The 22,403-nt window shown below is 48.8% G+C and overlaps 1 protein-coding gene across 4 annotated transcripts in view; it reads left to right on the forward strand.

Annotated features, from left to right (window-relative positions):
- Positions 1–3,673: 3,673 nt before the first annotated feature.
- The window catches only part of ZSCAN25 (zinc finger and SCAN domain containing 25), a 52,731-nt gene continuing 34,001 nt past the window's right edge, over positions 3,674–22,403 (forward strand). Inside the window, exons 1-10 of one of the 4 annotated variants that reach the window (XR_016387751.1) lie at positions 3,674–3,861; positions 4,416–4,536; positions 5,855–6,271; positions 7,418–7,619; positions 8,231–8,322; positions 9,668–9,794; positions 14,018–14,901; positions 15,339–15,552; positions 16,042–16,512; positions 17,961–21,238. Coding sequence is in view for 1 of the 4 variants with exons in the window: in XM_022587822.3 (XP_022443530.1) it covers positions 5,885–6,271; positions 7,418–7,619; positions 8,231–8,322; positions 9,668–9,794; positions 14,018–14,850 (1,641 nt within the window). In the remaining 3 variants the exon portion in view is untranslated. Of the gene's footprint in view, positions 3,862–4,415; positions 4,537–5,854; positions 6,272–7,417; positions 7,620–8,230; positions 8,323–9,667; positions 9,795–14,017; positions 15,879–16,041; positions 16,513–17,960; positions 21,239–22,403 lie in introns of those variants that run through there. The other 3 variants (XR_016387750.1, XR_016387749.1, XM_022587822.3) reach the window with 3 other exon arrangements.

The raw sequence follows: 22,403 nt of genomic DNA on the forward strand, positions 1-22,403 counted from the left end.
TCTCTCAGGGCCAGGAGCATGAGGTCAGAATTTATCTGGTTTCTTTTGCAGTTTTCAGGGTAACATTCTTAATTTTTCTCCAACAATCTCTTCTTTAAACCATGGGAAATTACGGTCAGTGATACAGAAAATCTCTTCCAGATGCAAAAGCACAACATAAAACTGCAGTAATTAAAACAGTTTGGCAGGTCCTGACACAGGATACAGATAGATTACAGAACAGAATAAGAGTACTAATATAAAGCCTACTTTATAGAGGAATATAATATTTGATAAAATTAACCTTTTAAATCAGGAAGGATTATTATTATTATTATTTTTGCGGTACGCGGGCCTCTCACTCTTGTGGCCTCTCCCGTTGCGGAGCACAGGCTCCGGACGCGCAGGCTCAGTGGCCATGGCTCACGGGCCTAGCCGCTCCGTGGCATGTAGGATCTTCCTGGACCGGGGCACGAACCCGTGTCCCCTGCATCGGCAGGCGGACTCTCAACCACTGTGCCACCAGGGAAGCTCAGGAAGGGTTATTGATCCTTCAATAAATGGTTGAGGAAAACTTGCTAGCCATTTGGAAAAAAAAAAAAGGCTGGCTGGATTTTCTTTTTTTTTTTTTTCCTTTGATCAGAATGCATTTCCGACAGACCTCAGATTTAACCTAACAATAAATGTCTTAGAAGTGCGTACAGGGGATTTAAAAAATCATCTTGGAGGATGGAAGGCACAAAATGGAGAAGATTTAAAGAAAAAGGAAGGATTAATTTGAATATGTAAAACATATAATATTTTGCAGTGCACAGAGTTCCATTAAGAAAGACAAAATGCAAATTGGAAAATATTTGCAAAACATTTGAAAAAGGGTTATTTTCCTTAATTTTCAAAAAACTCATATATCAGTAAGAAAGAGATAAACAAACCCAACAGAAACAGAGGAAAGGGTAAAAACAGCCAGTTTGCAGAAAAGGAAATACAAGTAGCTAATGAAGGTAGGAAAAACGACTTCACTTATAATTAAGAAGTCCAAACAAAAATGTGGGCATCACTGATTTCACTCATCAGATTGGCAAAGATGAAAAAGTTTGATGACATCCAGTGTTCATGAGATTGTGGGAAAATGAACGCTATCCCCCACTGTTTGTGAGAGTGGAAATTGGTGCAGACTCTTTGCAGGATAATTTGGCAATAGCTGACAAAATTTAAAATGCATGTGACTTTTAGATCCCGTAATTCCATTTATGGGAACTCATCCTTTAGATTTATTTGCCAAAAAGTGCACAAGGAATTCTGTATGACGATGTTCATCCAGGTTTCTGGTAAATCCGAATGCTGGAAACCGCCTAAATGTCCACTAATAAGCTTTATAAATCATGGGGAACACAGAACATACAGTGGAATACTGTAGAGCTGGTAGAGTGGGGTAGATCAGTATGCGTAGATGTGGAAAGATATGTTGTTTACTGAATAAAAGCAAAGAGCAGAACAGAATATAGTATGATTCTGTTTATGGAAAACAAACAGGATAATGCGTTTTATGCTTAGTTTGCCTATAACATTTCCGAAAAAATTCCTGAAACCTGCTTCATGGCCTCATCCTAACCTCTGATTCCTCAGGTCTCCGTGTTTTTCTTGTTGGTTTCGGTCCCTCCCCCACTCAGCTTGGACTCCATGGTCACTCAGTACAACCTTCTCCCACTAGAGCCCTCATTCCCCCCACGCCCTTGGCATTCTTTCATAATCATCCTTATGGCCAATCCTACTATTGGATTAAGCCAGCTGTTTTCTTAGCCCCCAGACTGCATAGACAATTGTGTGGATTGATTCTGTCACTTATTTTGTTTTGTTTTCAATATCAGTCGTTCAGTGTTGCTTGACAATCTTTTCATTCATTCTATGATTTTTTTCCTACTACATCATTCCTCACAACAGATATTCTAATCTTCACTCCATTATTTAGGCTCCAACCTACCATTGTCCCCTGCACTCTCAGCAGGTAACATCACTGAGAAAAGAGGTTAAGAATGAGCTCCTTAAACACTTCTCTAGAATAATTTTAAAATAATCTATTTCAGGGGTAAGCAAACTACAGCCCTTGTGTCAAATCCAGCCCTGGCTGTGAGCTAAGAATGGTTTTTACAGTTTTAAAGGATTGTAAAAATGAAGAGCAGGCGACACACTATGTGTTCTGTCTAGGATAGTTACCATCTGGCCCTTCATAGAAAAAGTTTGCTGAGCCCTAACCTAGACCATAACCCATCTTTGATTCTTTTCTTCCCCGTTCAGATGAACCCCTTTCTCTTCTCCAAGGCTGACCTGGAAACCTGTGATCTGATCCAATCTCTCTTTGCCTCTTCCAGAATGCTTTCTTCCTTGTGTCTTCTCCATGGCAAGCTGAACGATGGTTTTTGAAGTCGCTAGGTATAGTTCAGTTTTCCAAGACAGACTAAGTCCATCAGGCTGTTTCTCTTGGTCCTCGATGACAAGGTTCAGCCTTGTCCTTCTTGGATGTGAGGGCATGTTAGCGAATGAGGAGGCTAGCCAACAATATTTCCAAGATGGGTTGATAACAAAATTTGTAATACAAAAGGATGGGAGACCCTGTGAGCAGGGCTGGACTTTGCCCTGGCATGTGGTATAAGGAATGGACCCAACGTTACCTTCTTCCAGATGACCAACCAGTTGTCTGCTTTCTAAAGGTCCACTCTTATTGATATGAGATGTAGCCTTTGTCATTTACTAAATGATTCCACATTCTCTCTCATCCTCCAGATCCAATCAATTCCTAAACTTTGCCAATTTTACTTTCCCAATATGTTTGATATCCAAACTCTCCTTGCGATCTCTAGTCTCACGAATTCCCCGGTCCTGTCTCTCATCCTTTCTCTCTGGGACTGCATTATTTAGCTTCGTTTAACCCACAGTCAGTCTTCTCATCTCCCCACCTCCCTCGCCTCTTACTCAGTCTTTCTTGCAGGTTTCTCTGTAGTATCTTTCTAAAATCGGTCCCTTCCCGCCTTCAAATCCTTCCGCGGCTTCCCATTGCCTCCAGGTTACCTAGCTCAGCCGCCTGCTCTAGCGGCTCTGAGGGTGCGGGAAAGCCACCAGTCCCCACCATTTGCTGGGCTCGTCGTGCTCCCTCCGCTGGGGGCACCTGACCTCACTATTGGGTCCATCCATCAAATCTGTGCTCAGGCGTCGGTTCCTCCAGGAAGGCTTCCCTGACTAGCGCCTACGCCTACGCCCCCCAACACTACCCAGGGTGGAGGCCCCTTATGTGGACCCACAATACTCGGTGCTACCCTCCATCACCCTCCGCCCCTAACCCTCGCAAAAAGCGCCGGAGGCTGCAATAAACACTTGTTGGCCGACGGGTCTCTAAAGTCTTTGAGGGAGGCGCGGTACCCGGCGGTGCGTCCGGAGGGTCCTTCCCACCGGGGGAACGCAGGTGCAAAGGCACGGAGGCGCAAAGGGGCCTGGCGACCGCGAGCCTCCAGGGGAGTAGGTAGGCGGGGTAGGAGCCCCTGGTGGTCCAGCGCGCGCTCCCGAACGGTCCCCGGGGACGAGCGACCATCGAGACGCACCGGCCTCCGAGAGTCCTAGAGGGGAAACGGAAGGGGCCCTTCCTTGACGCACCTGTCTGACAGCGTCCGTCGCCCACTTCCGATCCGCCGCGGGCCTGGGCGAGCCCGGCACAGGTGCGGGGCTGCGGGGCGGAAGTGGCCGGGGTTCCGGGGCCGGGCTGAGGGCCTGCTGCGGGCCTCGGCAGCTGCGAGGCTGTCGCCGCGGGCGGCGCGTCTCCCCGGAGCCGACTCCCGCGGCACCGAGTCTTTGCGGGTCGGGACCCTGGGGGCCGCACTGCGCTGGGCTCAGGTAGGAGCCAGGCTGATCCCGCCCGGCCAGGGTTGCCTTAACGGAGGGGTGTCCACGACCCTGATCTCTTGAACCAAAGCGGAACACTGTGAAGAGTGAGAGTGGTCGTTCTAGAACCAGACGCTCATTTAAAGAAACCATGGGAAGCCTGTTTGTCGAGTGCTAGGGGTAAAAGATGAGTGAGGACCTTTCCTGACTAAAGGGAATCTGGCAGACGGAGGGAGACACGGGGGTAAACATTCGTGCTATAATGCGGTAAATGCAACCATGAACAAATGCAATAGCTAGAAAGCCAGGAAAGAGAAATCTCAATTGATGCAGCAGAGAAAATGAATAGACTGAAAATGTAAATAGATTTAAGATAGGTAGGTAGCTAGATACCTAGGTAGATAGGTAGATACAGAAACTTCCAATAGAATGTTAAGCAGACACTTGAAGTATTAAATGAGAGTATGTGCTCACATGCTTTCTGAATGGTAAAGCCTACACAAGTTAGAAATCTTCTGATCAATTAAAGTAATGATATATATATATTGTTCTGTTGTTTTCTCTAGGTTGAGTACACCGTCACATCCTAGCCACCAGCATGTCTATTGGTTTTACCTCCCAGATGTCTTGACTTTGCTTCTCTGTCACCACATTGATCTAAGTCTCTTATCTCCTGCTTGGACCACGGTAAGCGCAGTTTCCCTTCTTGACCCTTCTTATCTATTCTCTATTGACACTTCCCAGGCAGAGTGACCTTTGAAGAACATGTATCTCCCCACTAAAATAAGGAATAAGAGTAAAGCCCATAATTCTTAGTGTGTGCCCAGGCCCTCGGTAATGTGGTTTCCGCCTGCCTCTGAGCTCTTTCCCTTCCTCACCCTGCTGAAGCCACACCGCACTGGGGCGTGTTCTCAGACTGCAGAGTAATTTCTAGCCCCAAGGCTTTTGCCTGGAATGCTCTTTCAATGATTGGCTCATCTCATTCATTCGTTGGGTCTTAGCCTAAGCACTATTTATTCAGAAAAGCCTTCTCCAAGTTTTTTTTTTTTTTTTTTTTTTTTGCGGTACGTGGGCCTCTCACTGCTGTGGCCTCTCCCGTTGCGGAGCACAGGCTCCGGACGCGCAGGCTCAGCGGCCATGGCTCACGGGCCCAGCCGCTCCGTGGCATGTGGGATCTTCCCGGACTGGGGCACGAACCCGTGTCCCCTGCATCAGCAGGTGGACTCTCAACCACTGCGCCACGAGGGAAGCCCAAGGTTTTTTGTATTTTTAAAATATTTATTTATTTGGCTGCGCAGGGTCTTAGCTGTGGCACGCGGGATCTTGGTTGCCATGTGGGGGATCTTTAGTTGTGGCACATGGGATCTAGTTCCCCGACCAGAGATCAAAACCAGGCCCCCTGCACTGGGAGCGAGGAGCCTCGGACACTGGACCACCAGGGAAGTCCCCACATCTCTAAGTTGATTGTCCCCATTAACACCCTCCTTACTTCCTTTTTAGAACTTATCCCCATTTATAATTTAAATTTATTTGTTTCTTTTTTTTTGGCCGAGCGCATGGGACTTGCGGGGATCTTAGTTTCCCCCACCAGGTACTGAACCTGTTCCCTCGGCAGTGAAAGTGCGGAATCCTAACCACTGGACCACCAGGGAATTCCCTAATTTTTTTTTTTTTTCCTGTCTGCTGTACCAGTATGTGAGTTTCATAGGGCAAGCACCTTGTCTATCTTGTTCTCTGTTGTAGTTCTGGTTTCTGTGGGTCAGGCATAGATACACGTCGAATGTATATTTAGTGTTGGAAGAGTGGGCCCTGGTGACTAACCTAGTTATAACCCATCTTATATTTTTCTGTGATTGTAGTGTTGTCTCTCTCTTGAGATTTTAAGCTATTTGTGGGTATACGCTAAGTCCTAATTTCACTGACGTAGAGAACAGAACTGGGATGACCTGACCTTCCCTGTGTCTTATTTACGCTGTTCTCATTGTCTGTCTGGTCTTCCCAACAGACCCTCAGTCTTCTGGGAGGGAGTGTGAAGATGCTTAAAGAGTGTCCAGGGATGGCAGAAGATCGTCAGCAGCAGATGGGTGTCCCTGTGGTAAAACTGGAGAAAGAGTTGCCGTGGGGCAGGGCGAGGGAAGGCCCCAGCCCGGAGACTTTTCGCCTGAGGTTTCGGCAGTTCCGCTACCAGGAGGCGGCTGGTCCCCAGGAGGCCCTCAGGGAGCTCCAGGAGCTCTGTCGCCAGTGGCTGCGCCCCGAGCTGCACACCAAGGAGCAGATCCTGGAGCTGCTCGTGCTGGAGCAGTTCCTGACCATCCTGCCCCGGGAGTTCTACGCCTGGATTCGGGAGCACAGCCCGGAGAGCGGCAAAGCCCTTGTGGCCGTGGTGGAGGGCTTCACGGAGGGAGCCCTGGAGGCCAAGGCGGTGGGTGAGAAGGGGGATCTGGGTCTCGTTCTGTTGGTGCGGGAAGCGAGAGGTTTGAGGAAGCAGTGGGAGTGGATGAGGTGCAGAATCTCCCTCCTCTGCTCCCCGACCATCTGGGGTACATTTTGGAGGACAGAGGAGTTTTCATCAAGGAAAGCCATTCCCAGGGAAGACGCAGGGCCGGTGGAAGGGCTGTCAGCTCCTTTTTTGGTCATCAGGGCAGAGGCCTGGCCATATTTCCCTTGTGAGCCTCGGGTCCAAAGAAGGCAGTTGTGATCTATTTCAAGGGCCCTGGTAGACTCATTCCTCTTTGGGCAGAGATGCATGTGGTGATGCAGGGAATTCCGGAATTCCACTTGGTGAGTATTCTTCCTGAGAAGCATTGTCTGGAACAGTGCCGTTTCCATGTCTGGGATGTTGGCTGAGACGGCTCACGTAGTGAGTGACTTTGCATCTCAGATGCTCCCTTGGGACTCTGGCCATGTGTCTGTCCCTCTCTGGTAGTTTCCCGATTGCCGTCTGGGAAAGAGAGGGCAGGACTGAACGTTACTGTCTTGCTTGCAGGTAACAATCTGTCTTCATTTTGTTCTCCCTTTTCCCACCGCAGTCACCCCTGACTTCCTGTATAGTCCTAAGAGAGTTGTTTTGTTTTTTTACTCCCTACCAAGGAGCTTAAAAGTGGACCAGTAAAGGCCTGTTCTTGTGAGTTCTGGTTTTCCTTGCTATTCCTAGAGCAGTTTTTTTCTCACTGATTCACTGCACAGTCTAGGCTTTGTATTTTTTACTTTCAGCATCTGTAATTGGGGAATCTTTTTTCTAATAGTGAGTGTTTTGGGCTAAAGTTCTCATTGGAATAATAATAACATCTCTCTGTGATACTGTTCATGGTGGAATTTGATCAGTATTGATGTGGGCAGAAGGGACCCTTGTAAAATGGCATGGATGCATAGAAGTTGCTCAGCGCCTGATAAAGACAGTTTAGCCTCCTTTTCACCTTCTCACTCATGTCCTGGGGAAGAGCTGAGCCGGCTTGTCCTTTGTCTCCCCTGCAGCTGCAGTGGGTCTCTTTTTTAGGTTTTAATTCAACCCCTTTCATAACAGCCTTATGCAGGCCTCATTCTAATAGGTGTTGGGGCCTGTTCTTAGGTTCCGTGCCGTGTGCAGGGAGAGCAGGAGGAGACAGCACTTTGCAGAGGTCCTTGGGAGCCAAGTGTCCACCTGGGACCCGTGGAGGTCAAGCCCGAGTGGGGGCTGCCCCATGGGGAAGGAATTCAAGGCCTCGACCAAGGCACTGAGGAGCAGCTCAACCAGGATCCTGGAGAGGGGACACAGGCCTTCCAGGAGCAGGGTAAGCTGCAAGCAGTGAGGAAGAAAGGGCACAGAAAAGGGTGCTTCGTGCCCTGCCCCCTCCCCTTTCCTTTACAAACCCTGCAGTTGATAAACTAAGTTACCTGTAGCGTGCAGTTCTGGGTTTTCCTGGCTACTTCCTGGACTTCAGTAGGAAACAGATGAAGTGAAATTGTTTTCTATAGCTCGATCTCCTGATTTCTGCGGGGGATATCTGGTATCACGCTCTCTTATCATTTCTTCTCCTTTCCCTCACATCCCTTCTAGAAACTGCCAGGAAGTATGTAGCTGACATGTAGGGATATTTTCTTTAAGTGGGCATATAAACTGAATCCCTAAAAGTGACATGTGACTTATTGTGTTGCTGAATCTCAAGGCGGGTTATTGCTGCAGCGTGACTTGGGAGCGTGAACAGCCCTGAAGGGCAGCGCATATTGGGTCGGGCCCTTTTTCCTAGCTGAGAACAGGGTTAGAACAGGGTAGGGTACACCCACACCTACCTGTCTGGAGTCTCCTTATGGTTCCTGGGGTTCTGTGTCAGGCACTAGACGCGTGTGGACGAGCTGCTGCAGGACAGCGCTAATCCTGCTCCTGGTTTATTTCCCTGCTCAGCTCTGCCAGTTCTTCCGGCTGGTCCTGGCCTCCCTGCAGTGAGCACCAGAGACCAAGAGATGGCAGTGGGGTTCCTTACAGCTGGATCCCAGGTGAGCTGTGACTGCTCTTCAGGGATCCTGATGTCGCTTTGAATGAGGCTCACCTTCCCAAGATTTCTCCTCACAGCAGAGCACCGTCCGCAGAGTTGAATTATTCTACCTTTCTTGTTCTGATAGATGTGACGGCTTCGTTTTCTCCACTACATCCTCAGTTATTAATTTGAATTGAGCCTTATGCCAGCGGTCCTCAACCTTTTTGGCATCAGGGACTGGTTTCGTGGAGGACAAGTTTTCCACGGATGGCTGTGGGGGGATGGTTCAGGCAGTAATTCGAGCGATGGGGAGCGATGGGGGCGGCAGAGGAAGCTTCACTCGCTCACCGCTCACCTCCTGCTGTGCGGCCTGGTTCCTAACAGGCCGCGGTCCGGTACCAGCCTGGGGGTTGGGGACCCCTGCCTTAGGGTCTAGGCATGAGGCTCAGTTCACTCATTTGGATTACTCTTTGTTTTTTTTTTTTTCTTTTTTTTCCTCCATCGACTCAGTATTACTCTTGTAATTGTGAGGAGGAAGACATTAGTGGTGGAAATCCCAGAGGCGTGATCTAGGGTGTGGTGGATGGCCAGGAGGTCAGTAGCCCTTTGTGGATGCGCTTTATGGATACTTCTGCCGCTGCTCTTCCTCTGGACCCCATCCTCCCCCCACGTCAGCAGGAGGGAAGCGACTCGGGTGGGCGCTCCCAGGAGCCCTGAGCCGAGTGGTCTCTCTGACCCCTCCTGTGGGAATTCCCAGAAGTGACTCAAGTTTGAGCTCACTAAAGCCGTATTTGGGCAAGGGTTGATGCCTGTGCTGTTTGCTGCTTCTGTTTTCCAAGCATATTGTTTAGAGGAGATGAAGAAAGGACATCAAAGTTTTTGAATTTGGTCAGAGCCTCTCCTTCTACCACAGTAGTTCTTCACGGTGTCATGACGACGACACATTGATTTCAACACAACGTTGTTCCTGAGGCAGGGCCAGCCCGAGTTTTTACTTATCTCTGAGGGAAAGTCAGTTCTGGTTGAGGGGCTAAACAGCAGCCCCCAGTCTCCATCAAACATGAGGATCGAGTGCAGGTGATTGAACGGTGGAAGTTAGAGGCCGCAGTTGTTGGGTACCAGCCAAGTGGCTGCAGCAGAGGCTCAAAAATACAGTGGCTCAGACAAGTCCATCGTTCTCTGCCATTGAACTGTCGAGAGGGAGGCCCTTCTGACCCCACTCGGAACCATCTAGGGACCCGCATTCCTTCTGCCTTCCTGCTCTGTTCTCCCCTGGAATGTTGTCCCCTGTGTCTCTCTGCTTTTCCACTGCTCCTGCCTCGGGATTATTTCTTTATCCATAGCCATCTCCTGTGCTGTTTCAGGGGTTGGGCCCATTTAAAGACATGGCCCTGGCTTTCCCCGAGGAGGAGTGGAGGCACGTGACCCCAGCCCAGATAGACTGCCTTGGGGAGTACGTGGAGCCCCAGGACTGCGGGGTCTCACCTCCAGGTAAGACTGTTTCCATCCCGGAGGTAAGAAACTGAGGAGTTGTGAAAGCTGTAGGTCAGGGTTGTTGTCCTTGCCCCAGATTTCAGAACCTGATGCTACTGATAAAGGAAGGGAATATCACGGCAGATGAGTAAATGGGTCTGTGGAAAGCGCGTGGACCAAGGCACATCGGAGCTGGCGAGGTGCTTTCCTGGGTCAGGAGAGGAGCAGACAAGGAGCAAGAAAACACCAGGTAGTTATTCTGGCTGAAATGAGACAGGTCGGTTGTTAGGATGCCCTGAACGAACTCCTACTGTGTAGTTGAAGGGGACTGAGGGCTTGAGAGCAAGAGAAAAGCAGCGAAAGGGGGATCCTCTGATCTCTTTCACCAGCCTGTGTTTATGGAGCGCTCCCTTGTGTGCAGGCCCCACGTTAGCAGTTCTGTGTTGGGGCAGGACTGACGTTCATGAAACCTCGGAGCCCACAGTGTGTGGGTGCAGGAGGGCACGGGGCTGCAGTGGGATCTCAGCAGTGGATGGGGCTGGTGTGGGCTGGTGTTGCAGAGCAAGCAGGGCCCTGGCCGGGCGTCTCAGGTGGCAGCCGGATTTTACCTGGCGTCAGAGCTGGGAGGAAAGGTGCTTGTGGGGGAGAAGCAGCAGGAGAAGGTAGGAGGGAAGGGTGAGCCTGGAAAGTGCACACCGAGGGCCCACCAGGGACAGCCGGTGAACACTGCGGAGGGCTAGGGACGAGGGGTGACAGCCCCGTGGCTTGGATGGGGTGGGCGGTGGGGAGAGGGGAACCGTGGCTGCGAAGGGCCCCCTCCTTTGTTTCTTCTGATTCTCTCTTTCCTCCTCTCATCACTTCTTTGTAAGTCATGTGCTGACCACTCACCTGTACTGACGTCTCCTGGTCTTTTTTCATCTTAAAACATGTTAAAACATGTTTCATCTTAAAACGTGCAAACGTGTCATACAGTCGACCCATTAACAACAGAGGTTTGATCTGTGTGGGTCCACTTACACGTGGATTTTTTCAATGAACACGTACTACAGTCCCGCGTGATCTGCTGTTGGTTGGATCTGCGGATGAGGAAGCTTGGATGCGGAGGGCTACTGTAAAGTTAAATGTGGAGTTTTGACTAGCGGTCATCACAGAGTAATGTCAGTGGCAGTATACTGGGAGGCCTGGGTCCAGTACAAGGCTGTCACCCATGATGAAGAGATGTGCGATTTCTGTGATGGCAAAGGACGTGGAACCCCTCCGAGGTAAATGCAGAGCGCAGGAGCCGTGCGTGGTGCACCCATGGAGGTGCCAGCATCCTAGCGCTTTCATCCTGGCGCTGGGGACGGGCCTCTGCCAAGGCCGCCACTGTGTTCCTAGCAAGTTTTTACACCCTCCTGGCCATTCTGACTGTTCTAGAGACTCTGGCTTTATGCTTGTCCTCTTATCCGCTCACTGTTTCAAAACAACCCACGTACTTCCCTAACGTTTACGCTGAGACTGGGTGAGCCGGAGGTCTGCTTCCCAAGCATAGCATCCTCTAGCCGTCTCAACCTTGAGTCTTCCTGAGAGTTCTTCCCACGTGATTGCAGCTCTTGCATTGACAACTGTCTAGGATTGGGCCTGAGAAAATAAACATAAATTCCATGATACATAATATCTAGCTCGTACTCACATTTCCCCACGTCCAGTTAGGTTCATGCATTGCATTTATTTTAATTTTGCTGTACGTAACACCTCAAACCTGGAAACTACCCAGATGAATATCAGCCAGATTAATAAGGAGAGTGTCACATACTCTTACAGTATAACATCGTACACTGATGAGAGGGAATGTAGTGCAGCTACAGCTACACCACGATACAGGTGAATCACACAGGCGTAATATTGAGCAGAAGAAGCAGACACAATGTGTGAATCAAATATGTAAAGCTTGGGAACTTTATCACCATAAAGCCTGGATAACACATTACCCTGGGGGCAGGATGGTGTCACCAGTCTCCGGAGGGGACGGGAGGGGCTTCTGGGTGCTGGTGATGTTGTTTCTTGAAGTGGCTGCTATTTAATGGTCATCTTCATTATGAAAATTCTTTCAGCTCTTTATGTTTTGCACACTTACTTTTGTGAAAGGTGCAAAATAAAAGAATACATCAGAAGTGAGAGCTGTGTCCTTCATATTTTATCACATCACGAGGCATGAAACGTTCTTTTTCCCTTTATCTTTTTTTTAAAAAATTAATTTATTTTTGGCTGCGTTGGGTCTTCATTGCTGGGCGCGGGCTTTCTCTAGTTGCGGCGAGCGGGGGGCTACTCTTCGTTGTGGTGAGCGGGCTTCTCATTGCGGTGGCTTCTCTTGTTGTGGAGTATGGGCTCTAGGTGTGTGGGCTTCAGTAGTTGTGGCTCGTGCGCTCTAGAGCGCAGGCTCAGTAGTTGTGGCGCACAGACTTAGTTGCTCCGCAGCATGTGGGATCTTCCCAGAGCAGGGCTTAAACCCGTGTCCCCTGCATTGGCAGGCGGATTCTTTTTTTTTTTTTTTTTTTTAAGAAATTTATTTACTATTTTTGGCTGTATTGGGTCTTTGTTGCTGAGCATGGGCTTTCTCTAGTTGCGGAGAGGGGGGCTACTCTTAGTTGTGGTGCGCAGGCTTCTCATTGCGGTGGCCTCTCTTGTTGCAGAGCACAGGCTCTAGGCGCGCGGGCTTCAGTAGTTGTGGCACATGGGCTCAGTAGTTGTGGCTCGCGGGCTCCAGAGCACAGGCTCAGCAGTTGTGGCGCATGGGCTTAGTTGCTCCGCGGCATGTGGGATCTTCCTGGACCAGGGGTTGAACCCGTGTCCCCTGCATTGGCAGGCGGATTCTTAACCACTGCGCCACCAGAGAAGTCCCCTGGCAGGACGATTCTTAACCACTGTGCCACCAGGGAAGTCCCTCCCTTTACCTTTTAATGGGCTTGCCTGAAACGACTCTTTCCCGTTTAAGCATCACCTGTCATTTCCCTCTTCTTTTCTTTTTGGCTTCTTTGCTCCCTAGTACCTCTTTTCTCTCTTCTCCTTCCCTTCCTCTTGATCTTCTATAAACAACTATTAATTTAGAGAGGGTATAAGAGGGATCACAGGAAGGACTTGTAGAAGGGCGTTTCAGTCCTAATAAATACGCCGATGTAGAGGTAGTCTGGTACAGACTGGGTTCATTCACTCATCCGGCAGTCATGAAGCGTCTCCCCTGAGTCAGTCCCTGTGCCAGGCTCCCAGAGACCCAGGTTAATAAAACAGGGTGAGGTGGAGGGCACAGTGCGAGCAGGGATAGTGAGCTGAGGGAGGACATGCAGTGCCGGGAGCTCCCCATTGCTGGAACAGGTCTGTGATCCTGGGGAAGCTGAACATCTCAGATGACCGTAGAATAGCACGTGCAACAAGGTTAGTCATAAGTAAGTGTGGAATAAACGGTGCTAATTGAGTATATGTGTTGATGAGACCCAGGATGGGGCAGTAATCTGGGCAAGTTCCTTAGAGGAAACCATTGAGTTAGATTTTGAAGGAAAGCAAAGTCTGACTTAGTAGGAAGTTAAGAGGGAGGGCATTAAAATTTAGCAGACTGTTCTGTAAAAGGGCATGGAGATTGTCTGAGCTTGGGCTGCTGTAACAAAGTACCAGAGAATGGGCGGCTTAGACAAGAGACATTTATATCTCATAGTTCTGGAAGCTGGGAAGTCCAGGATCCAGTTGCTGGCATATTTGTTGTCTGGTGAGGGCCTCTCTTCCTGGTTCATGGGTGGTCACCTTCTTGCCTTGTCATCACGTGGCTGAGGGAGAGAGACATCTTGTGTCTCTTCCTTTTTTTATAAGGACCTTAATCCCATCATGAAGGATCATGCTCACATGACCTCTGTGTGTGCAGAGAGCCAGCTCTGGCTTCTCTTCTTAGAGGACATAATCCCATCCTGGGGGCTCCACCCTCATGCCCTCAGCTAATTAGTGCCCAGAGGCCTCACCTCCTAATAGCAGCACCTGGGGGCTTAGAGCTTCAACCTGTGAATTTAGGAGGGAACACAAACAGTCCGTAACAGATGGAAAGAAGTAAAGGAATGTCTGGTTTTAGAGTCAGAGAACGTCAAATGTACTGAGGTTGTTGGTTAAAGGAAAAAAGAAGGAATTGTTAGTGGGACACCCTTAGAAGCCAGGTTCTAGCATGGAAGTTTACCTTCAGATCTGTTTCAATATCGGTCTGTATCTCCCTTGTCCTGTAGGCCTGGGGAGCAAGGAAAAGGAGGCGAAGACCCAGCCGGCAGACCCCAAGGGGCCGCTTGCTCGGGGGCCGGCAGAGAGGTTTGGGGAAGCCTCTCTCCAGGTCCCGGAGTTCGGAAGAACCTGTGAGCAGGAGGCCGGGAGCTCGGTGGGGAACGCGCCCGGGCTGCCCCCTCCCCAGCGCGGCATTGTCCCCCTGCCTGATGACCTCAAGACCCACAGCTCCTTCTGGAAGCCTTTCCAGTGCCCCGAGTGCGGAAAAGGCTTCAGTCGGAGCTCAAATCTGGTCAGACACCAGCGGACCCACGAAGAAGACAAGTCCTACGGCTGCGGGGAGTGCGGGAAAGGCTTCGCGCTGCGTGAGTACCTCCTGAAGCACCAGCGGACCCACCTGGGCAGGCGGCCATACGCGTGCGGCGAGTGCTGGAAGACCTTCAGCCAGCGGCACCACCTGGAGGTCCACCAGAGGAGCCACACGGGCGAGAAGCCCTTCCAGTGCGGGGACTGCTGGAAGAGCTTCAGCCGCCGGCAGCACCTGCAGGTGCACCGGCGGACGCACACCGGGGAGAAGCCCTACACCTGCGAGTGCGGCAAGCGCTTCAGCAGGAATGCCAACCTGGCCGTGCACCGGCGGGCCCACACCGGGGAGAAGCCCTACGGCTGCCAGGTGTGCGGGAAGCGGTTCAGCAAGGGGGAGCGCCTGGTCAGGCACCAGAGGATCCACACTGGGGAGAAGCCCTATTGCTGCCCTGCCTGCGGCCGGAGCTTCAACCAGCGGTCCATCCTCAACCGGCACCAGAAGACACAGCATCGCCAGGAGACCCCAGGGCAGTGAGGGCGCCCGGCCGAAATGCCCGTCTTTTGCTCACAGAAGGTGCCGGAGAAGGTGGGGCCTTCTGGAACCACCAGGCGGAGGGGGACCTCATTGGAGGATGCGCCCCCCTTTACTCACTGAAGGGTTGGGGGCGTCGAGGGACGTTGGGGGCAGAGAGGCGCTTTCACCCATTTTCTTTCCACTCGTCTTACACATAGGGGAAGGGAGAGGCCTGGTTTATTTGAGAGGCCAGAGGGCACAGCATCTCACGTCTCCTACCCAAGTGGTGCTCGTACTTTCTCTTACCCTTTTTGAGGAAGCAGTATCCGGAGTTTCAGTTCAGGTCCTTCAGTGGATGTTCACGTCCACCTCCTGAGCGAGTCTGGTTGTCAAGGTGAAATCTTGTCCCGTGTCGGCAGCTTGAACCTCGTTTTTCTGAGGGCTGTGTCCCTTCAAGAACATTAGCTCTGTTTCCCTTCCTTCCCCCAATTCTCTTTTCCATTTAACAGATATTTATTTGCTAAATAACACCTACTGTGCGCCTGGTTCTGGGAGTGCCGTGAACAAGACAGACGAGACCTCATTCCCCTGGAGCTTGTGATTGGGCCCTGGAAGCAGACTCGTTAATGACGCAGAGCACCCTCAGTTCCCTTCACAGCCAGTGCCGAGAGAGAGGAAGTCCTCTCAGGCTCATTCTGCGCTCCTTCTGCCCTGCCCCTCCAGGTGCCTGATCTTTTCCTCCCAGCTGGGGTCGCTCAGGCAGCCTCCTTTATTTTACTTTATTTGCGGCCCCCTTTGTCTCTGTGACAGTCTACTCGTTGGTGGTTTCCCCATTCCATTATTCCTTGAACAATAACAACTGTCCACACATCTGTTAGGAAATTAATATTTTGCTTTTGATCAGTGTATAAACATGAGAGTATTTTAAACAAACATCCAGGTCTGTATAAAATTCTAATTAAATGGGGCCGAAAGATGAACTAGTATTAATACCCTGTATTTGATGGCACTTTACAGTATATAAAATGTGCTGCTTCCGTGTTTTCTCACTTGACTCGTTCCACAAATATTTATTGAGGCCCGACAGTGTGCCAGGAACTCTTCTAGGTGCTTGAAGTACATCAATGAATAAAATAGGCAGGGTGTGGAGGTGGGGTGGGAAATCCCTGTCCTCGTGGAGCTTACGTGTTGGTCAATGTATTTGATCTTCAGAACCACCCAAAGTGGAACCCGTGGCTGTTCCCCGGGACCCTTTGGACCTGGCATCTGAGCCTGTGCCTCAGTCCTGTCAGCTGGCCCTGAAATGCATTCGCCACCACCTACCTCTTGTTCCTGAATCATCTCCGTCCTCAGTGCGTCTCGGTCCTTGTCATCTGAGAGGTACTTGGGGTCCTCAGGGCCACCTGGAGATGATGAGACGGTAGCAGTCTGTTTTGCATGAGTGCCAATTAACGAAAGACAAAGATGTTTGTAGGCATCAAAAAAACACATTTTTTAAAAAAATGAGAAGATGCAGTGTTTGTAAATGTGTTTAAGCTTTCTTATATCATCTTGCCGTCGTTAAAGGTTTTCCTTTCTCTTGGACATTCTGGAAACCGCCTAACTAGCCTGGACCGTGCTGCAGTGTTGTAATGCTGTGCCTTTGGACGCCGGCCGCTGAGTGATTAGTTTTCTGGCGGGACTGTAAGTTAGTCTGTCTTTGGACTGTGTCCTGTAATTGCAAGATGTGATTTGTCTCATGGTGCCTCTTGATATTATATTCTTTCACTGGGATTTTTTTCCCCCCATTTTCCATTGTAAATAAGGTAAATGGTAATGACTTTAATACAGAGAGTTACATTACTCAGTCCACCTTGAAAAACATTATTTTATCACTCATTTCTTGGCAGATAACCGTGGTGTTTACTTTTGATTTAGCGAATGATCTCCTGGCCCTTCAGTGGTCCCCATGAGGCTGCGCTGACCAGGGCGCTGTGAGATGTCCATTCTCTGAGATGCTGGGCTGCTACTTCTCAGCAACATCGAGGTCCAGATGCAGAGTCAGCTCTTTTCTTCCCCATGCCCCAGACAAGCCAGGCAAGGCTTACAGCCACCTGGAGGCCAAACCCAGTAAGAGGCTTTTCCTAAGCCTCTGGCCTGTAGTCTGTGTGATGTGGGGGCTGACCTGACCTGAGTTTGGCCTTTTCTGGAAGGTCTGTATTCCAGAGCTAGGCGGGGAGTTTGGGGCCAGCGTGGCCTCCGAGTTGCTCATCAGTGGGCTTCTGTTTACCTGAATTAAGTGGTAGATTCTCTGATCATACACTGGGTTTCCAGTCAGTTGAGATCTCTTGAGGGAGCTTCTGTAAGAGGCCTTGCTGTCTTTCCCACGTGGGCTCCCCTGTCCGCTTTGAGACCAAAGCTCATGGACAGTTCCTCAAAAGAGTCTCAGAAGAAATCTTTCCCCATGGGGTTGTAGTAGCCTTATTTTTGGTATCTATTCAAATGTCAAATATTGTTTTCTGTATTTTTCTATTTAGGAATTTTTCATAATAGAAAATTTCAAACATAGGTAAATGAATCCTCATGTATTCATCATTCAACTTTATTTATTTATTTATTTATTTATTTATTTGCGGTACATGGGCCTCTCACTGTTGTGGCCTCTCCCGTTGCGGAGCACAGGCTCCGGACGCGCAGGCTCAGCAGCCATGGCTCATGGGCCCAGCCGCTCCGCGGCATGTGGGATCTTCCCAGACCGGGGCACGAACCTGTGTCCCCTGCATCGGCAGGCAGACTCTCAACCACTGCGCCACCAGGGAAGCCCATTCAACTTTAATATATACTCATAACCAGTCTTGTTTTATCTCTACCCCATCCTCCTCCTCATCTTCCTCCCCAGTTGAAGTATTTTAAAGCAAATCCCAAATGTTGTTTATAGATATTTCAGTGTATACCTCTAAATGGTAAGGATTCTTAAAAAAAACCCCAAAACCCCACAATACTATTATCATACCTAAGAAACTGAGCAGTTGCTTAATTCCAAATTAATATTAAAAAAAAAAACCCACAATTTAAAAAAAACCTTCTTTAAGATCAAAGTAAGAAGACTTCCCTGGTGGCGCAGTGGTTTAAGAATCCGCCTGCCAATGCAGGGGACACGGGTTCGAGCCCTGGTCTGGGAAGATCCCACATGCCACGGAGTAACTAAGCCCGTGCACTACAACTACTGAGCCTGCACCCTAGAGCCCGCGTGCCACAACTACTGAGCCCGCGTGCCACAACTACTGAGCCTGCGTGCCACAACTACTGAAGCCAGTGCACCTAGAGGCCGTGCTCCACAACAAGAGAAGCCACCGCAATGAGAAGCCCGCACACTGCAACAAAGAGTACCTCCCGCTCGCCAAAACTAGAGAAAACCCGTGCGCAGCAACGAAGACCCAGTGCAGCCAAAAAAAAAAAAAAAAAAAGTAAGATCCGTAAATTTTAATTTATTGCTTTGTCTTCTAAGGCTAATAATCTATAGTTCCTATCCCTTTTTCCCCTTGAAAAGAATTTTTTTTTTAATTGTAATTTTTTATTTGGCCGCGCTGCATGGCTTGTGGGATCTTAGTTCCCCGACCAGGGATCGAACCCACACCCCCTGCAATAGAAGCGTGGAGCCCTAACCACTGAACTGCCAGGGAAATTCCCCTCCCCTTGAAATTCATTTATTGAAACAACTGAATTATTTATCCTGTGGAGTTTCTCACACTCTGAATTTTATTGTTTGCATACTCATGGCATAATTTAATATAGCTCTCTGCCATCTGATTAACTAAAAACTTAGGTGTAGAGGTGTAGCCAGATTTGTATTTCACACTTTGGCAAGAACACATTGCAGATGGTGGCATGTCTGGTTGTTTCTCATATGATGTTGGGAGCCTAAATGCATTTATTTCATTAATTCTATAAAAGATTATAAAAGATTCTTCATTTATTAGCTGGAAAGCTTCTGTAAGAAATTTCCCCTCAAAAAAAAAAAAGAAATTTCCCCTCACTATTAGATACAGTTCCTAGAGGAAAGGAAATGCTTGACTCTTCCTTCCCTTTATTTACCTGTCTTCACAATAATAATGATCTGGTGGCTTTGCTTCTTATAAAAGTGATCAGTTATTATTATTTTTTAATCAAAATGCATTAATGAATTCAAACCAATCCACCACAGTTGTTATTCTTATTGATCCTCAAATCATTTCGCTTTTGGCCAGTGGGAACCTCTTCACATTGGCTCCTAAATGGACATAACCCTAATCATCTTTGATAGCTTCTTTGCTGTCTGGTGTGACAGGTTGTTACAAGATCATCTTGTGCATTTCCTGCCCCTTTTGAGAGTGAAGGGAAGTGCTATTAATTATGTCAGGACAGTGGTGTAAATGGGACTCCAGGACAAACAGGGATATTTGGTCACTTTATATTTAGCCTTCACTGTGTATGATTGGGTGTCTGCAGTTCCCTCACACAGGGCTAACGTGCACTTTAGGGCCTGGCTGCGCGTCGTGGGCCATGCTGCTGTGACAGGTAAGGTGCCACTCCCGAGGGGTGTGACCTTTGTAAGAGAAACCCCATTTTATCCCCTGGGTGTTAACAGAACCAGGTAACTTTCTGCCCAAGGTGTGTCCTGGGGAGCTAACGCATTAAAAAATTGCCTCTCAAAGTGTATGCCAGGGTGAATGTTGTCTGCAGGCTGATTAAGTGTGCTAAAAATACTTTCCTTACCTGTTTTATCCCGGCCTAGGGAAAAGTATGAGAACCTTTGTTTCTTAAAAAATAAGCTGGTTTCAAGTCTACTTCTGAGACAGGGAAAGGAACTGGCAGAACACGTTTCTCTAGAGTCTACTTGTTCTTTTAAACTCTGCCCAAGTTTCTCAGCCTCTCCACTATTCTCCCTTTGTGTCAGGAAATTCTTTGTCTTGGAGGCTGCCCTGGCTTTTTTGTGCATGGTAGGCTGTTTAGCAGTATCCTTGGCCTCAATCTACTTGATGACAACTAAAGATGTTTCCAGGCCTAGCTAAATGTCCCCTGGGGGCAAAACTGACCCTGGCCGAGAACCCCTGCCCTTGGGGTTCAGGGTAAGAGCTGAAAAGACTTAGATGGTTTAGCTATTGAAAGGACTGGGCTTCCAAGGCCTGGAGCTATTTCCTGCTAACCTTAAAGAGCCCTGGCCTAATTTCTAGAAAACAAAGGAGTTACTAGAGATCACGTGGGTTAAATGTAGTGTTGCCAAGCAGAGCCAAGAGCTTTTGGAGTGGAATCTCAGGATGGGGTGCTGGGGTCTATCACAGGCAGCCTGGGTGGTTGCTTTGGGTTCCTTTCAGGCAAGCACCTGCTGCACTTCTCCACACAGCAGCGAGCTTTTGCCTGGGGCTAGGTTCACCATCGTCAGTGAATGCATGCGTAGTGAGAGCCAGTGAAGCACAGTGCAGCCAGTTCCAACATTTTGCCTCCATGATAAGGTCTCCTAAGGCCCACAGTAGTCATAAATACTTGAATGGATGAAAGACCTGGATTTCTACCTTTTTCGTAGCCAGAAGGCTCTCTTGCGGGTGCCTTAGGAGGGAAGAACCCTGCAGCAAGTTGCCCCCCAGCGGCCCCCGATCTGGCAGTCATCTGTAGCTGCTGTCCTGCCAATTGCAGTTATGTTGAATTCACTTAGAAATTCTACAAGTCAAAGAAATTCACTTGGGCTTCTTACAATTTCATATTCCTATCTTGCCTTATTTTTCTTTATTATCTTCAGTGAAGGGCATATTTCTAGAGATTGGTCTTATCCAGCCCATTCCCAGGACTGACCTGTTTCAATAAAAAATTTCAGGAAACATTTGTTATAAAGTGGGGAAGGCAGGCAGTTGTCTTCCTTGTGTTTGTCGCTGGGAATTTAAACTGCTGGGAGAGTGAGGATGGAAGGGGTGGGGTGGGTGATGCAGATGTTGGGCCCTGAGAAGCAGAGGGACTTAAGAGAAGCAGTTTGGAAGAGCGGAGAGGTTCCAGTAAAAGGTCTGCCATCGCTGCCACGTGCACCACCGTCTAAGTGGCCAGAGACCAGGAAATAGGGCAGACGTAAGAGCTTGCTTCATGTTTTCCCTTCCTAGTTAAAAAATGTGTTTTATTGAGAAGGTGGTATATTAGCTTTTAGAGAGACTGGGAAAAAGTGGTGGTAGAAGTCTGTATTTGCCTTCTTGAGTCCCACCTGCAGAAGCTGTGTGAGTCTTACACCATCTCCACGTCTGTGAAGAATTCGAGAAAATCCGGTCTCTATCATCTAGACATTTCGCTGACTCCTGTGGAAGGGCTCAGCATGTGCTGTGAACTGGAAGAACAGAGTGAACGATAAGCAGTTTATCGTTGAGAACCAGTGTTCCCACTAGGTTTTCCCAGTCTTCAGTTCTAAGCATTCTAAGGTGCTAATGGAAAGAATGGAAAATAAGAGGTGGAAAAACCAAGAGTTTAAACAGCATGGTGGTAGCACAAATGGAGGGATGGAGTGGAATACAGGGTTCAGAAATAGACCCAGCTCTATATGGAAATTTAACTTATAATAAAGATGGTATCTCAAATCACTGGTCATGCTGTTAAATTAATTAAACAAGGAGACCGTTAGAGGTGATTCTAAAGCCTTGGCAGCCTATATAAGCAAACCAAAACCTCAGCCTGTAAATGCCTCAAGGTTAAAAAAAATCGAAACCTAAGGACGACCAATCACAAACAGCCAACTTGACTTTCCTGTATAAGGCAGCCTAAGCTATAGCCACTCAAATAATTTCCTCCCTTTGCCTTCTTGTCTTCTCTGTGAATGTCTTGCCCCTACATCCTGTGGCTGGAATGGTTTTTGCTCAGGTAAACTCTTAAAATTTTTACTATGCCTCAGTTTATCTTTTAACAATGCTTTTCAACAGAGATTCTCAGTGTCATCTGAAGACCACTTACATCAAAATCACCTGGGGAGCTTGTTTAAAATGTAACTGGGGGGGCTTCCCTGGTGGCGCAGTGGTTGAGAGTCCACCTGCCAATGCAGGGGACACGGGTTTGTGCCCCGGTCTGGGAGGATCCCACATGCCGCGGAGTGGCTGGGCCCATGAGCCATGGCCGCTGAACCTGCGCATCCGGAGCCTGTGCTCCGCAACGGGAGAGGCCACAACAGTGAGAGGCCAGCGTGCTGCAAAAACAAAAACGAGCTATTTAAAAAACGTAGATAATGGAACTATTTTTTCCCCTTCTTTTTTTAAAAAATTTATTTTAATTTATTATTTATTTTGGCCGCACTGGGTCTTCTTTGTGGCGCGTGGGCTCTTCATTGCGGCACGCGGGCTTAGTTGTGGTCTGTGGGATCTCAGTTCCCCTACCAGGGATCGTACCCGGGCCCCCTGCATTGAGAGCTGGAGTCTTAACTGCTGGACCACTAGGGAAGTCCCCTACCCTTTCTTCTTGAACATTTTATTTTTAAATAGAAGTTAACATTTTGGTATCTTCACACGATTGGGTTTATGTTATCAAGTCTATAAGAGTGGCTGAGCTTCTGAACTTTCTATAATTGACCTGTGTGCAGGTCATTCCTTCTT

This window comes from Delphinapterus leucas, chromosome 15 (genome assembly GCF_059928025.1).
Source record: "Delphinapterus leucas isolate spDelLeu-1000000601 "Yukka" chromosome 15, BTC_Dleu_Yukka2, whole genome shotgun sequence".
Lineage (NCBI taxonomy): Eukaryota > Metazoa > Chordata > Mammalia > Artiodactyla > Monodontidae > Delphinapterus > Delphinapterus leucas.